At 41.3% G+C, this 18,026-nt stretch overlaps 1 protein-coding gene across 5 annotated transcripts in view; it reads left to right on the top strand.

Annotated features, from left to right (window-relative positions):
• Window positions 1-18,026, top strand: part of dgkg (diacylglycerol kinase, gamma) — an 88,697-nt gene that overhangs the window by 66,869 nt on the left and 3,802 nt on the right. For all 5 annotated transcript variants that reach the window (XM_088315160.1, XM_088315157.1, XM_088315158.1 and 2 more), the window contains 2 exons: window positions 12,270-12,390; window positions 14,903-14,963. In XM_088315160.1, coding sequence (XP_088171286.1) covers window positions 12,270-12,390; window positions 14,903-14,963 — 182 coding nt within the window. The remainder of the gene's footprint in view (window positions 1-12,269; window positions 12,391-14,902; window positions 14,964-18,026) is intronic.

The following is an 18,026-nucleotide window of genomic DNA, read 5'->3' as shown; positions in this document are numbered from 1 at the left end:
TGTCTGGTGCAGTAAAGTGAATCTTTTAAATCCATTTGCTGGAGTTAATGTAATCTTCCAGATCGACACGGAGTGCTTTGCGAAAAGCCTGCGGCGTGTGCATGTCTGCACCGCTTTCATCTTGTCGTGTTGTGCCAGCATACAGCTGGATGTTAGCGTCATTCCTGTCCCTTAAAAAAATCTCGTAGTTGATTGACAACGAAGCGAATAATCTCCTGTGCATATTTACCGAAATGCCTTAGGTAATTTTGATGTGTATTGACGTTCAAAACGGCGAGTTAGCTCAGCTGGAGGGGATGTCACGCCATCCCTTCAAGGGAGATTAGATTTTCTTTGCTGTCTGTTAGCTAATTAGCAGAACAACTTAACCAAATTACATTAAAGGAGCCGAGCACAGGCATGGAAAAACGCAAAAGATAGTGTGAATGAAATGGAATGGTCCCCCCCAGAGTCTAAATGGCATCATTGGTCTGTTAAAAAACATCCCCTATTAACCAAGGAGCTAACCGTCCACAATAAATGCATCCATTTTCCACAGAAATTGTCCTCGTGAGGGTCATGGGGAGCTTAAGCCTATGTCACCTGACTCTGAGCAAAAGACCATTTGTCCAACTATTAACCAGTTGGACTTTGCGCTACCATGTCAAATATTAACGCTTGTCCGGTAGTTAGCAATATGATGCAACAAAAAGTCATGGAAAATAGTGCTAACCAAATATACGAACATGCAACTTATGTTAAGAAGGGATCCAACGGAAAAATGTGTCTTGTAATCTTGTGATATGGAACACAATTTGGAAATTTGGTACAGAATGTCTGCTAAAATGACGGAACAAATCCCTTTAGTAGGCTTGATTTGCTTTTATGGGCCACAAAAAAAATAATGTGGCAGTTTGGGTCTCTCCCCTGGACCTTGAGTTTGACAATTATCGGACTGGTAATCACAATAAACAATTTTTTTAAATATGCTTAGACTGAGCCAATGACTTGTTTTGACAGGATATCAAATTTGCAGGTCTGGTCTCAATGTAAAAAAAATTTTGGAAAAGTGTGCTTCATTTTATTCTCTCTCTTTTTTTGCAGTAGACAAGCCGTTTGTCGTCCCTCATTACAGTCAATCACAAGCTGAGGGTGGAACTGTATTGATCATGACTTAAAATCTTTGATTGAAATTATATATATTTTTAGCTTCAAGCAAAAGCAGTACAAACAAATGAAGTCTCTTATTTCTTGTGCCAAGTATTACGCTAGCAGCAAGGAATGGATTGCTTTTTTGCGCAATTCTAGTTAAAGAATGACTTCTTGCGGATGTTACTAAACGAAAAAAAAAAAAAAAAATGTTCAGGCCGCTATAAGATAATCTGTCTCTAAAGTTCAGGGGGGCACAACACGTCCACAACAGTCGTTTTACTTGGCTGCAGACAGATGACAGTTAGAGGAACATGGCGATGACAGGAAAAGGATTTACGTGCTAATTCTTCCTGGCGTCCTCACCGTTTATCAGTGTGCCATCGCTACCTCCCTTGTTTACTTCCTCTTTGCGCCCAGATCAAATTTCCTAAACTTCCTGCAGCCAATTGATGAACATAAATAAAAAAAAAAGGGGGTGTTGGCAAGAGGGTAAGAGAGCAAGCTGCTCCGAAAAAGGTTGGCAATAAGAACTTGCTGCGTGCTGTGTTGTGTGATTCATTTATAAATAGAGAGGCTATAGGCTGATAAATGTTCAGGAATTAAAACACAATTACTTGGTCCCTTGTTGATATAATTGTGACCGTAGTTAATATGTGGATGGCTGCTTGACTAATTTACATCATCATAGATATTTAGTGACTTAATGACGCTAGGAGGTACAATCTGCCAATGATGTCGCTCTCCAATGAAAAGCACCCCACTTCGCCCCGTTACTTCCAATTTTAACTGCGGAAAGTTTAGACAAATACCCGCAAAAAAATAAATAAAACACTACATCCATGCGCACAGTTAGACTGCCCTTTGTGTCGCAATCTAGAAGTGCTGGAGGATTTATATTTTCATTCATGTGTGATAATAGTATTTTTAAATATTCTGGAATTATACTAGCTTTGTTCGGACCCCGAGGCTCATGACGCCTTGAAGCAGAGAATCGACAATGGCCGAAAAAGAAAAAGATGTCTGTTCGATGTAAAATGTTTCAAGAAAACGGCAACTGAACAAAAGAAATACTAAATTCAGTTACTCAATCGAAGAATGGAGATGTGTTTTTCTTTTGAGGGTGCAGCATTTGCGTTTGAAATTCGGTGCCCTTTGCGTCTTTTTCTTGTTTTGAAAAACAAAAGAAAATCAGTTCTGGAATTTATTTAACAGTGACAAGGGGATTTTGATTTTCCCCATTAACCTGTCATATGAGATGAAAAGTATGAATCTCCAAATTTTGAGTTCTTGTTTTCATCCGAAACAAATGTTTTTTTTTTTGTTTTGTTGTTGCTGATAAAAGCAATGCCAAAATGCACTTTCTTCCATATTTGTCATGTCCAACAAAAAGTATGTTTCTCCAAGTTTCTTTTTTAATCCTTTTTAGATAGAAAATAAAAACTCAAGACATTTGGAGACTGTATAGAGAGTATATTTTTGTATTCGCCGTGCGTCCCACCTACAATGGCTGACAATGCTCAAGCTGGGAGCTGCTACATCTGCGGCTATTTTAGGTCTGTCGCATTCAGAGCCGACAAATTGTTTTTGTTCTCACAGAACAAAAACAGCAGACTATAATTACCCTGATGCCGCTGCCAGTGTACGCCCACCCCAACCGATTTGCGAGGCTAGAAATATTTCCTGTTGGAAGTCACTGAGCTGTTGAGCGGCTGGTGGGAAAGTGGGTGACCTTCCACTGACATGTTAATGTAGGACAACTTCTTCGCCTCTTCAGTAGGTTATGCATACCGATAATTGAGTTGAAATCAGAAGGGGCAAAATTTCTCAACATTTTTTTTCCCTCTCCTGTTCAAAGCGAGCAAAGGCCCCATGTCTTTTGAAAGATTATCTTGGAGGATTGTTAAAAATGATTTTGCAATTCAATTCATTGGGGATAATTAGACCATCTACTATAGCCTCTAACACAGGGGTGGGCAAATTACGGCCCGGGGGCCATATGCGGCCCGTTAAATGTTTTAATTGGGCCCGCCGAACTTGAAAAAAATTAAATGAATAAACCTTGTTAATGTTTTATTTTCTAAATGCTGTGTTTTTTCAAAGACATAGTTATTGTTGTTATGCTTTTGTTCACTTTTATTTAAAATTAAATGTATTTTTTTTCTCCGATGAGGAGGTTACCAAAACCCTCCATCCATCTGCTCCTGGTCCGGCCCCTATGTCAAATTTTAGAACCCATTGTGGCCCGCCAATCAAAAAGTTTGCCCACCCCTGCTCTAACAGATAGTAATCCTCTCTTTCAAGTTGTTAACTTCATGCAGCATCTTCTTTTCGACTGACAATGTGCACATTCAAACTACAGTAGGAAAGAAGAAGTGTACCGCACCACCCCAAAGGAGGATAATTATTCATTCAAGCCATTTATCCGGTTTTGTCTGCCAAATAACTGAGGGTTTGTTTTCTAGGGGTGCCTTTGGAAAACACTTTTGGCTTCGGTAACCTGGTGCAACTTGTGTTGTCATGGTAACTTGTGCCATACAGTGTGCCTCACACGTCATTAACCTCAAATGACAAAGTGAGTTTTTCGAGTGCATTGCAGTTACCTAATAATATAACAATAAGACAAGCTTCTTTCTATTCATTCTGCTATTACTTCTTTTTTTGTTTTTTGTTCCGGCGGTCTGGATGCCCTGTGGCATCATGCTATCGATCATGTTGACCTTGCTTCAACAACAACAGACATCTGGTTCAGGGGAGGACACTCATGATTGTCAGTGGAACTAGTTAAATGGTGGTCATCACGGGCGCACCACAAACTCTAACCTTTAAAAATTGGTAGGCACTTGACCCTTTTTGCTGGTCACTCCCCCGCCCTCCGACCACAATCTCTGTACCTTTCCGGCCTCGACCCTCCAGCCGAATTCATAACAATTGTTGGCCCCCTAGCCCCTTCAACTCCGCCCCCATTAAAAAAAAAAGAAAGAAAGAAAGAAAAAGTGGCCGTGCATGACGCCGCCGCAGGAGAGATGCTAACGGCAGGGGTTTATTTAAATATCCACGAACGTGCCCAATGCAAGTAAGTACGCACACTTGGTCTTATTGGGCTTGTGGTAGTGCCCCCCCTCTTAGAATGGTATGCCTCAGTAGAAGGTGGGAGGTGCAGGTCACTTGATGTCACAAGAAGGAAATACAGGCACGCTTGAATGCAGGCTGCTGTCTCACATCTCTTCATACACAAAAAGTTGGTAGTGGCGCTTTTAACACCTTCTGAGGCAATTTTTGCGGTTTGCTCATTTTGCGAGTAGGTTCATCACACGCATGAGACTCGATTCATAGGTCGGACTAAAATCCGCCTACGGCCTTTGTCAATAGAACCTTTTTTTAAAATTAGTCACCCCCGACCCCCGCCCTAAAAATGGATGTCTGGCCGGGCTGGAGGGCCAGACCGTTCCGCCCCCGCGACGGACTGCCCAGCTCTGGTGTGTACCGAGCGCATACACATAGTTTAATCAAACTGCATGATTACTTTTTTCGGACCAGATCCAACAAGAATCATTTTGACTACTTAAAACTTTTCACGAAGACAAAAATTGTTGATGTAGATGTACCTTTAAAAGTCAAGGGTTTAAATAATAAAATGTTGTGCAAATATCTGCAAAGCCAATCGGACTGTTTGTGCTCCATCTTCTAGAATCCGCTGACATGATGCTCATTTCATTTTTGGACAGTATCATAGTAACAAGGCGTTCTTTGTCTCACAGCCAAGTGCTCTCCCCCGACTTTTACCTCCCTCAGAGGTGATCTACTGTAGTTCCTCTTGACCATCTGCCACCACGCAGACCACCTCAGACAATAACAGGCGGCTCAGCCAGTGGGAAGAATACACACATATGTTTATCTAAGAATGTGACTGCAGATATTTTACAACAAAAGATAAACATTCCTCAGAGAAATTGTTGAGTCTGTCTTAAACATACAATCACCAGCCAGTCTATTGAGAACCATATTAAATTTGTAAACTACAACAAAAGTGAACAAATTGTAGTTTGTCCATAAGTTTGTTTGCTAGCAGTCTTCTTCCTGTGTCATGGAGAATAGGGTAGGGTAACATCTTATTACATTTTATTTATTAAAATACATGTATTATTTTCGTTATTGTCCTTTCATTAGAATATACGATATAAACAACCTACTATTGCATTAATATAAGTTAAAATATACAAAGAACAAGGGGTAGGGCTAGATTTATTTTTTTACTTCATACTCCCTTTGTGCATGTAAACTGTGCTTAACGGTGACTATTTATGTGCTATTCTTTTTTTAAAGGAGAAGTCAACCCCACAATTGTCTTAAGAATATGTCAATATGTTAAGCAGTAAAATCCACCCATTTTTTGTCATTTCATGGGTGGCAATTTTGTCTTTTCTGTGGACTGAAAATGACATCACACTTGCTCAAGGCTCAGGTAGTGACGAATCATGGCCCAGCTTCAGTAAATAGACCACCTGTGATTGGTCATTACGTGATCAACTGTGATGTCATTTTTAGTCGACAGAGGAGACACAATGCGTGGATTTTTGTTGCTTAGCTCGTATTCCAAAAACGCTATATTCATCACAATGGCATGGATAGACTGGTGAAGATGCATAGAACAATTTATTGCAAAGAATTTTCGGGGGCTTGACTTCCCCTTTAATTTTTTTTAATTTTCTATTACAATATTTTCTGTTACTTGTTTATATATACAGTAAACAAACAAACAAATACTAAAAACTTAAAAGTGAATATGACTTGCTCTATGTGATAGTAAATCCGAATAACCGAGCTGAAAAACCGTCATTTAAATCCTCACCCCTGTATAATAACAATAATAATAATAATAATAATAATAATAATAATAACAATAATAATAAATGTACTTTTACTTTGGTTTAACCCCTGAAAAGTACAATTAAATGTTATACAACCTAGTTGTGAGTATCTCATACAGTATATGTTTCATATGAAGAATGATTCACTGGCATCAAGCTGGAATTAGACGAAACAAAGAGCAGCCAATTCTCAGTGACTTGGCAAAGCAAATGCCATCCCATCCCAGGATGCATTGCTGCATGCTGGCATTATGTAAGAGGCTGTTCTCATCTATTCTTAGCCCTACCTCGCTGATGCCGTTTGATGGCCGCTTCCAAAGCGCAGCCGATGTGAGAACACGGAGCACAGTGGGGCTACTCCGCCATCGTTCCTCAACGCGGCGGGGCAAGGGCAGGTCGGTGTGCCCATGTTTGGCGCTGGTAGGAAGCAGAGGAGTGCAAGTGCATGTAGGCGTGCACTCAAGAAGAGAGAGGGGGTTACATTAAACACTACATGAACAAACAATGATATAATGTATGAATGGGGTTTGGCATCTCAGACAGCAGCTAAATCTTGCGTGTTGTGTTTGTTTCCTACACTCAAATTCCTACGGTTCTATACAAATACACAGACTTTACCCTATTTTTCCAGGGCACCTTTCTGTTATCATCCCTCCGTCCTGATTCAGAAAAATCATCGTCCTCTGTCCCCATCCGTCCTCATCCTGTTAAAGCGCGTCCGTCCTTGCATTTCACCAGTCCAACCCCCTACCACCCAAAAAACTAAAACAAAAAAAACGAGAGGCAAACGACAGAGGTTTCATAATCCAGAAACATAAAGTAAATCTCATTAGCTGGCTAATTTTTAACATCCACATATTAATTTCCGGACAACAAAATGCACCTGATTAAAAGCCACAATAGCTAAATTTAGCCATAAAAGCAGATTTGTGCATACATTAGCCGCAAGTCTCCATGTCATTAATTAGGGTACTATCCATACTGTAAGTATTACCACCTACGTCAAACGGAAATTCACTCACCCGGAGAAAAACGTATGCATTAAATTTTCCACTACTATATTACATTAACGATTTCTCGCAACGGAAATCCCGATATCTGGAACCCGGAAGCCATAGCGAAGCCTGCAGTAGCGCAAACTCAAGCAGTTCCCCGCTCCATACAACGGAAAACGCCATGATCGGATCCAAAACTTTAACCGTTGTCGTGCTAAAAACCGCTAATTAGAGAGAAGGCTAGATCAATAGCGCCATCTATGGGCATCGAGGACTTTGAAGCATCGCGCGGCTGGCTTCAAAAGTCGGACGACATCAGCTTCGCAATGCCATCTTGTGTGGTAATGGAGGGTAGGAAAAGTGAGTCAGTGGAAGAAAAATAAATAAATAAATAAAAAGTTGTATTTTGTTATTGTACTTGCACGTTTATACAGGTGTTGCAAACAATGTGACAAGCTTGCGCATGCGCGAGGAAGAATGCAGTGGCAGCACACTTTACACATGTACTGTAGTCATTTCTCACATAAGGAAATTCTGTTATACGGAAAGATTAGACTATGCAAATCTGATTCCGTGCCAGAGAATACTTACTGTATTAGAAATACCGGTAGATGCTATTTTTCCCCAAATTTTGTTGAACGCCGCTTTTGTTGCAGAACATACCGGAACCTTTCTCACACTCTTGTTGTCACACGAGGCAAATTCAGAGATGAGCATGGACCACGGTTGCACTGTAAACATGGCTGTATTTATTGCACTTCATCCTTTAATTCAAATTAAACCCAACATAAGATGCTTATTTTGATTTAGTTTTGTCATCATCGCTAATGCTCCCTGGTTGAACAGTGCAAACAGTCAGACACACAAATATAAAATGTGAAGACTCGAGCGGCAGCAGCAAACAAAGCAGACAGTGGTTGTGACTTCTGTCTTGTGCCTGTGTAATGTAATCACGCTGATAAAATCAATTTACATTGTCTCTTATTTCCTTATATTATGTTTTTAAACAATACAGTGCTGTTTTTCTTGAATGAAAACATCTAAAAGATTTGTGCTGATTTGGGGTGCTCGAATGGGTTAATGGAAATTTCAATTCATATTAAGCAGGTCTATTGATTTGATGGCTGAGAAAAATGAGTTGCAAGCTTAGGCACGGAACAAATCAAATTAGTTATTTATGCCACTACACTTGTATTATTCATTTAACAAATTGTTGTTGGTAGCTCGTTAACCAAATCCTAACATTATGGTAGGCTGCATGAGGGAGCGTTTCGCCAGCTAAGCTCATGCTTGCTCTGTAACTTTTTGGCCTATTGTTTTTTTTAAATGATTCGAATGGTTGAGAAAGCTATTTTTGTTGCTCTTTGGCGCAATGCATTCACAATGTATGCAAGCTACGTAGGTTTCAATCTTGATTTGTTGTGCATGAGTTCCCTGTTCTTTTTGTTTGAATTGGAAAGGTCAATTTTTTGCCTCTTTGCTGCATTTTTGGTTGTTTTCCACTTTACTATGTCAACAATGAATCAGACAAAGTGAAAACAAAACTTGATGTATTGTTTTTCCTGGCCTGCAGCGCTGACTCAGCTTATAGGACCTCCAGTGTGCAAAAACAAAAAGTTAGTCATTAACTGCTTATTAAGTTTGAACAATGAGCAAAAATGCATGCACACGAGCCACAAAATTCCACCTTTTTAATCATAATAATAACAGCTCACCATCGAATACATAACAATGGACCGCATGTATACGTGCATGCAGTTAACCTCCTTCCACTAAATAATTTACAATAAAAAAGTGAGAATTGAGGGATACATTTGTAAACTATTTACTCAAAAAAGATAAATATTTACAGTGCAGCTCCGAACGAGACATAACAGTGTCCTGTTTGCATTTAGACAAACAAAGGCAGCAACGGGATGTGTGAGCTCAAACCACGTTAGGGAATTATTGACGTTGTTTGCAATGCAGTCACAGCAGGCTGCCAGTCTGGACGTGTCTGGGCGCAGACCCTTAGGCCATGCTCCCACCACAAAATACATGGCTTTTTATTCTCTTTGGCCTGCACCCAGACAAGCACAGAAGGCTTTTTTGCATGTGTGCCGTTAATGTGAAAAAGTGAAATAAGTCAGAAGTTTGTCAGTCAGAGTTGATTGTGCTGTCGCAGCTCACAAATTAGCACACCGGCTGTGCAAATGATACTTATATCGTTCATAATTCATGTCATGAAAAAAAAATGTTTTTGGCTCTGTCAGAGATATATTAGGCTAAAGGACCATTGAATAGGGACGACCTATGGCTTAGCAAGAATGCCGCACAGAGTTTCAGGGTTGAAATTTAGTTAGTATGTTATGCCTTTGCTAGTGTGTTGTTTTTTGTTTTTTGTTGTTGTTGTTTTTTGTTTTTTTTGCGGGTACTCTGGTTTCTTCACACGTTCCAAAAACTTGTATGTTCGGTTCAGTGAAGTCTTGGAATTTTTTCATATGTGTGAGTGTGAGACTGAATGGTTCAGTCATTGTGGTTCAGGGACCATATACTGCCTACTCCCCACCCTGCAATAGTTGTACTGCGCGGTCAGGGTACTGATGTCCATCCATCCATCCATTTTCTGTACCGCTTCTCCTCACTAGGGTCGCGGGGGCTGCTGGAGCCGATCCCAGCTATCTTGGGGCAGTAGGCGGGGGACACCCTGAACTGGTTGCCAGCCAATTGCAGGGCACACAGAGACGAACAACCATCCGCACTCACACTCATACCTAGGGGCAATTTACAGTGTTCAATCGGCCTGCCATGCATGTTATTGGAATGTGGGAGGAAACCGGAGTACCCGGAGGAAACCCACGCATGAACGGGGAGAACATGCAAACTCCACACAGGATGGCCGGAGCCGGGATCGAACCCACGACCGATGCTGTCTCTTACTGTGAGGGCATCGTGCTAACCAGTCGGGCCACCGTGTCGCCCGCCTAATTATATCTCAAGTAAAATCAAAGCATAATTCCTCATGAATAAAAATAATTCCCTTGTTTTGTCTTTGTGCAAAGAAGTACAAGTACATTCGTAAAGTCTTCGTATTTAATTAAATATCCTTTTCTAAAACATATGAGCAACCTCAGATTTTTTCAAGAAAACAAGTGCAACATGCTTCTTATTATGGTTTTGGCCTACATCTGGTCACAGTGTTTGCCCATGAATAAAATGAAAAATGAAAATAAAAATCTCAAAATATATAAACCTTTAATCCTCCCGTTGTCCTTGTGGGTCATATTGACCCAATCTGTTTTGACTGTTCCTGAATTCCCCCCCCCCTTTCTTTTATTTTCCCCTTTCTTTCCTTCCAGTCTAGTACTCAAACTCTTCTATGAACCCATGCTGTTATAACACATGCAGAATGGTGCTTGGCATGCATCAGTCACCGCTTTTTGCGAATGTGTTGGATTTGAGTTAAGCCACAAAATCCACCAATTTTCGACCATCTCGGGTGCAGTCTCTTGTGTCGACTAAAAATTACATCACAGTTGCTCAGTGCAAGGAAATGACCAATCACGGCTAACCTGTTTTGTCAAGCTGAGCCATGATTGGTCGTCATCTGAGCCGTGAGCAACTGTGATGTCATTTTCAGTCGTCAGAAGTGACAAAATGGCAGCCTCTTGAGATCACTAAAAGCGGGTGGATTTTACTGCTTAACTCATATTTCACAAACGCAATATCAATCAGATTGCCATGTTTAGAGTAGAGGGCCTGCAACAGAACATATTCTTGTAAAGGAAATGTTTGCGTTGACTTCCCCTTCAAGAAGTGCAGCACTGCCAAGGAAAAATTCTGAATCTTCCACCTCAAACATCACAGGTTGGCTATCAATCCAATTCAATTGGGTTCTTGCTCTGAACTCGTCTCTTGAGTTTGATCAAAATCATTTAAAAATCTAAACACATATTACACAATAAATGCCATTCAAAAGAAGTGCTGATTGCCATGAAATTTAAAAAATATGACCTGAAATAAATCGAATTAAAAAAAACCCACCTACAATACAACCATTATCAACTTGCTCACATCACTTGTTGAATAACAATCAAAATGAGTAGCCTTCTTCTCCCAGCGTTCGAAGAATATCAGTTCCAAACCAAAACACCCAAGATCATTCTGGCTATTGAAGTAAAGTGATGTCAAATATTATGAATTGGATATCATCCGATCCACAATCCGCAGCAGTGATAAAGAAGGCCCATCAGCGTCTACACTTCCTAAAGGTCCTCAGGAAATACAACCTGGACAGCAAGCTGCGGCTGGCCTTCTACCACTCGTCCATCGAGAGCCTGCTAGACTTACTGTGTCTCCACCTGGTGCAGCAGCTGCACTGAGGCAGACAGAGTGAGGGTCCATTATTGGCTTCCCTCTCCCCTCCCTGTCGGACATCTACACCACCCGGTACCTCAGTGGAGCTCACAAGATCATTCAAGGACAATACTCACCTGAGCTCACAACTCTTCAACCTGTTGCCCTCTGGCAGGCGCTACAGGTGCATCAATGCAAAGACAGACTGAAAAAGAATTTCTTCCTGAGAGCCATCTCCATGCTGAACTCTCGTACGCATCTTCCTTTGCCTTGTAGAACTGCTGCATAATGTGACACCCAGTACACTTTTTATTTTTATTTATTATTTTTATTATTATTTTATTTTAATATTTAGATTTGCACTGGAGAGGAGAAGCTCCCTAATCTCATTGTACACTGAGTATAATGACAATAAAAGGCATTCTGATTCATTCGGAAGCAGTCTGGATCATGCAATTAAATGGAAGAATCACCTTGAATTTGAAGAAAGATAGATTAAAAAATGAAACAAATAGAAGTGCATTACTTTTCATTTTAATCTCCATCTCAACACTTTCAAACATCCCACATTTGATGACTTTTGAAATCAACTATAGGTTGCTGCTCCGATATGTCACCAAAATCCTCGAAGTGTGAACAAATAAATCTTAATTAAATAAATCCAGAACAATAGAACACTGACAAGGAACGATTAGTCATTCTGAACTCAACTACCTTGAAAAGTATGCACTGTTCTGTATATGCCTGAAAATATTCCATTTCATGTGGGTCATTTCATTCTAAGGGCAATGAATTGATTACAAAACCACAGCCACCCCGGTCGTGATCAATTCAATGCCTTGTGAATACTGCAGTGTATATCGTTCAAAATCAACATGGTTGTCACTCCACATCTGCGTGAAACAATCGCGCTAAGATTTAGCATGTGTTGTGTGTGCAGACTTTAGCGATCAGCTGCTGGAGGTGGTGGGCCTGGAGGGCGCCATTGAGATGGGTCAAATCTACACGGGGCTGAAGAGCGCTGGGCGCCGCCTGGCTCAGTGCGCCAACGTCACCATCAGGTTGCTACTATGTCTTGTTCCCTATGTCAGGGTTTGACCCATTTCTCATTTCTTCTACCCACTAGTTCATTGTGTGCCATTCGTACTTTTGAAATAGCGTATGTTGGGACCTTAGTAAACTACCTGGTGCCATCCGCTCCCGAACTGGAATGATCCTGATCAAAATTGCATTTCTTTAGTGTCATTTATTCATGAACTTTCACATTGGGGGTTTTCCAAAAAATGTCACATCTGCACATGATAAATTATAGATGTCCGCGATGTTTTTTGCTGCTCCGAGAGCCACTGGGGAGGCTCAGTGCTCTGATATGTTATCAAAACCCTCGAAGGTTGAAAAAAAAAACTTTAAAAGGAGATCACAACTCTTACAAGGAACCATGTTTTTGTCATTCTAATCCAGAGGATGTCGTTTACTTGCCGGTTGGGTACAAGTGGCTAAAGCCAAATTATGGCTGGGTTCATACTTTTTAGACTTGGATTTGATACCTCTGCCACAAACATGCATGTTAGGGTCATTGAAGACTAAATTGTCTGTAAATGTGAATATAAATGGTGTAACCTGCCCTTTGCTCAAAGTCAGCTGGGGTGGGCTTCAGCTTCCCCTTGACCTTCATAATCGTAAGCAGTATGGAAAATGTAGTTGGATTGGTTGAATTCTCTCAGTGATGATAAAGCAAATAGGAAAATGCAAATAATAACAATTGGGGTGGTCACACATTTTTAAATTTTCACCAGAATGAAGACAACTAGTGTACTTGGGCCCAAAGTGGTAACGTAACAATTCAGCAGAGCTGGGCACCTGACCCTTTTTTGCCAGTCAGTCCCCGCCTTCCGCCTGTGATCTGGCAAGCATTCTGGCCTCTACCTTCCGACCTTATTCATAAAAATTGTCGGCCCCCAACCCCATCATAATACCCCTCCAGACCCCACTAAAAAAAAAATAAAAAAAAAAAGCTTCTGTGCTAATTTGCTATTCAAATCCACTTACCTTATTAGGGGCTCAATATGGAGGTAAATGTTTCGTCAAACCGAAGTGGGTTAACAGTTTGACTTCTTGACTGCCCCTCTGTTCTCTCTTTCTGTGACATTGCCCCTCCGCCTCTTGTTATGGTATGCCCCAGCAGCAGGTGGGAGGCAAGGTTCACGTGATTTCAGAATAAGGAAATATTGGCACACTTGACAACACACTGCTGTCTCACGTCTCTTTAATCATAAACAGTTGGTAGCGGCGCTTTTGACACGTTCTGAGGCAATTTTTTAGATGAACTTTTAGCCGCCTAGCTAAGGCAACACACGCACGAGGTACAATCCGTGGCCCGGACTAAAATCTACCTCTGGACTTTGTTAATCGAACCCTTTTTTTAAAAGTTGTCACCCCGCACCCTTTGCCCCAAAAATGGGCGTCCGGCCAGGCCGGTGAGCCAGACTGTTCCGCCCCCGGGACCGACTACACAACTCTACTGCAAATCCTATAAAACCTTTAGGACTCTACCACATTCATGAGAGTAAGTGGACTATTTTCCGCATGCGAACACTCGCAGAAATGCGTTGTGAATAAATATGTCCTTATGCAACAGTCCAAACAGCATATTGCTCTAAAAATTTTATATTTCACCATGAATACAGAAAAAAAAAACTTCAATAATAATTGTGTGGACAATAACTGTCCCAAAATGTCTGTTAAATTAAATCACCTTACTATCTTATTTGAAGAATTTTTATTGTGTTGCGTACATGCTCGAATGTCAAGGCCTCTTTTCAATGGAATGTCCTTTTGAGTACAAACAGTTTATACGTCACTATCTATGCACTCATAAGTGTTATTTAAATAGCTCATATCGAAGTTACCATGACTACTGATCTCATATTCTTATTCCTTGAGTTAGTCAGTCAGCCAGCGCAAAAACTGAAGAATATTACTATTAACAGTTTTGTTAAGTCATATAAACATCAAGAGTCAAGATATTTAGTTAAACGAGAGTAGCTGAAGAACCAGAAGTGCAACTTGAGTTCCCCGTGGACAAATGTTTCTGCTGCTCCTCAATGTAAAACTCACTGAATTTGGGAGAGTTGTTCAGTAGAACACTTCTGGCTCACTTTATCCTTCCGTTTGCAATTTTTTGTAACCATCATAAGTCCCCACAGTCTATCTGAGCAACATGCTCCTTTGTGTTGCATTAAAAGCACATCCATCATCGTATTGATCCTCTCCTATGAATGAATAAACACAGATCCATCCGTTTTCTATAGCGCTTGTCTTCATTTGGATCAAGGGAGCTGGAACAGCTGACCTAGGCCAGGACACACACTGAACTGGTCACCCGCCAGTCGCAGTGGCCGTTGCATGAAAGTCTTCAAATTTTGCTTGTGCATGACGTATGTGTATAAAGTGGTTTGGGTAAAAGCAATGTTTGGCCAGTTTTTTGGTGTGAGCGTGTATGCATTCGTGAGCGAGTGTGTGTGATCTGACCTTTCGCGCCCCGTCATTACTTCTCCATCTTCATCTGTACAGGACATCCCGCAGGCTGCCCATGCAGATTGACGGCGAGCCTTGGATGCAGCCGCCATGCACGGTGAGAGCGAGCATTTTTCACTTGAGCTTGGAGTGCCTGCAAACGTTTAGCTAGTGATGGGTCCAGCGACACTGAGGCGTCGATGCGCGCGCCGAGCTTCCAGGGCAAACCCCGTGTCGGTGCGCGTACCGCTTTAAGAAAGTCACGTGACCACTACCAGAATCGTGTCGACACAGCGGTCGCGCGCCAAACTGTGTTCATAAGGAAGCGCATCTATCAACAGGATGGACGCTCAAAACAAGCATCGAGTTATTGGCGCGTTACTTTGCGTTAAATATCCGCAAGATGGAAGACGTCACTGTTGATGCGCACTCAGAGGTGCAGCGCTATATATCCGCAGGACACGTTGCACGTACGGAAGACCCGCTCTTGTACTGGAAGTCCATGGAGGCAACGTTCCCTCACCTATTTATATTAGCCACACAGGCGTTGTGCACACCAGCCTCTTCAGTGCCTTGTGAGAGGATCTTCTCAAAGGCGGGGGAAATTGCCTAAAAAAAAAAGAAACGGACTGAATGACAAAACGCTGGAGAAACTAACTTTTTTGAATAAAAATCTTTAATTACAATGAGTCCATTGTCATTCACAACACTTTTACTTGGGCATTCGGACAGATGTTCTCTTAATTTATCAACTGCGTCTCAAATATCAAAGATTTTTTTTATGAAATTGCGTGTATGTAAAAATAATGTGAAAGCAAATGCCTAATCAGAATCAGAAATCCCTTTGTCATTGTACTCATCAAGTGTGCAACGAGATTAGAGAGCTCCCCTCTCCAGTGCAATACAACAATAATTCAGTTAAATATATAAATTAGATAAATAAGAGAATAATTAGTGTGATGGAAAGTAATACGAAATAGGATATATAAAAACACCTCACGTCGCTAATCAATGGAATTGGATAAAATTAGTTTGACAGATCAGTGTCAGATGACCCTGTCAAATGTTTCCTGCAAGTCCACCAGGTGTCAGTATTCAGCAACACAGTGTCAACACAGTGTCAATACATTGTGTCACTGTGTCGAAACGATACAGGATGCCTCATCTACCCATCACTACGTTTAGCACTTTAAAATGAGAAAACCACGTTGGGCTGCGCCGAACATGTACATGGTTAGCCATTTTGAGTTGTGTTCAACAGGAATTAGGGCAACAGGGTGTTCACTAATTGCTTAGAACTTTTATAAAAGGTACAAAGACCTTGAGCCATGTTTCTACCAACCTAGGTTTTGATTGCAATGGGCCAGTTCAGAGCAGACACTGTGTATAGGTTGGCAATAATTAGCCCTACAGGGTACGGAATCATCCATCCATCCATTATAAACTCTTAAAACTTGACACCGGGAGCATGTCTTCATTTTTGGGGGACAAGGAACACATGGACTTTCACAGTAGCATTATTTATGACACTGTATGGATAGATTCATGGATGTAAGCATGCAAGTCAATGGCCTTGAAGCAGCACTTCAGCTTTAACCTTTATCAACTGTGGAAGTCCGGGTGGATAATGAATGGCATAAATCATCCTGTGCCATCTCTCATCCTGTTACGATCGGCGGGTGGAAGAAGGGAGGACCCAAAATGCAGGGAAGCCAGGCAAGGGTAACTTAAAGGGAATTTAATTAATGAAATAATAGGGCAAACAAGGTACTAGGAGAAACAAACGTATCAAAGTGCAAACTAACGAAGACGAACAAAACGTGACTAGACAGAACAAAACTTGACTAGGATACCGGGACAGGAACCAGGGATAAGCGACAATGACAAGGATCCATGAGCACAGAGCGTGAACGAGGAACAAAGCGCGACAGTGACATCCAAAAAAAAAAAAAAAAAAAAAAAAAGGGCAATGCACCGACGCCGAGTAGTAGAGACGAGGCGTTTAAGTAGTGAGTTAATTAAACGAGTAACAGGTGCGTGGCAGGTGGGCGCGTCTCTCCAGCAGCAAGGTAATCAAGGAGTCCACGAGTAACATTTGCGTGGCTGGTGGGCGCATCTCTCCAGCCAGCACGACACGCGCTGGAAGGAAACGCCCCCACGCCCGTTGAGCAAACGTAAACAAAACAAGACATGATGGAAACGGACACATCCTTGCTCTTATGTTCCATTTTTTTAGAAATATATTTTAGCCTTGACTCATTTGCTTTCGCTTGCGCTTGTTGGCACATTTTTCTGCACACCCCCAGACTTTCACATCCAACGCAGTCATGCCATCCAAAAGCGCAGGCAGGCCGACTCTTGTTTGTATTAAAAGAAAAAGAAGGTCAGCTATTTTTTGTACTCTTCCCGCAGTCAAACATTTTTCATTTTACCACAGCAGGTCTTCACGGGGGCGGAAGATTTTTTTTTTTTAATTTATTTTTTTTTTTAAACCGCATGTATTTGATTGCTGGGAAGCCATTACTGTCAAAGACTCACAACATTAGAAATAGGAGTACAGTTTAGATCCATCATTGTCCCGCTTAGTCTGCTGAGAAGAACTCCCTGGAAATCTTCAGAAAACAACAAAGTTTCGATGATAACTGCATTCGACTTCAGTTCTGAATCAGATCTGCAGTCTGACTGGTTGAGCCAAGTCTATAGCTTTTTACACAGGTGATAAGGGTTTGAGTTTATACTTCTGCCTCCTAGGAGAATGGCTCTGACAGATGAATCTTGAGCATGGTTGATTTTCTATAGGACAAAAGGTGGCGGACATCAGTGCAGTGAGGTAATGAGGCAAGGCATGATTCACTTCAAAAGAGGATTTCTTTTCAAAAGCACAAAAAAGACAACTAGAACACATAAAAAATAAAAATAAGTCCCAAAGTTCCAAAAATCAAAATTCAAAGTAGCAAAACTTAAAAGCTTAAACACTCACCACAACAGAAAACATAATTAATAATAATAATATTGCCTTTATTAGTCCCACAATGGGGAAATTCAAGATTCGAACCCAGGCCTCCTGGGGAGACCGGGTCCTGAACGCGGCGCCTTAGACCACTCGGCCATCCTGGCAGCCAAACTAGAAACGTTACTTGCAGCAACAACAACAGTAATCCAACAAAGGCCGCTTCTCAAT

The sequence above is a fragment of the Idiotropiscis lumnitzeri genome, chromosome 14 (genome assembly GCF_059441095.1).
Source record: "Idiotropiscis lumnitzeri isolate Australia: NSW breed Sydney's pygmy pipehorse chromosome 14, RoL_Ilum_1.0, whole genome shotgun sequence".
Taxonomy (NCBI): Eukaryota; Metazoa; Chordata; class Actinopteri; order Syngnathiformes; family Syngnathidae; genus Idiotropiscis; species Idiotropiscis lumnitzeri.
The sequence above is the reverse complement of the archived record's forward strand: the minus strand, read 5'-3'. Positions and strand labels throughout refer to the sequence as shown.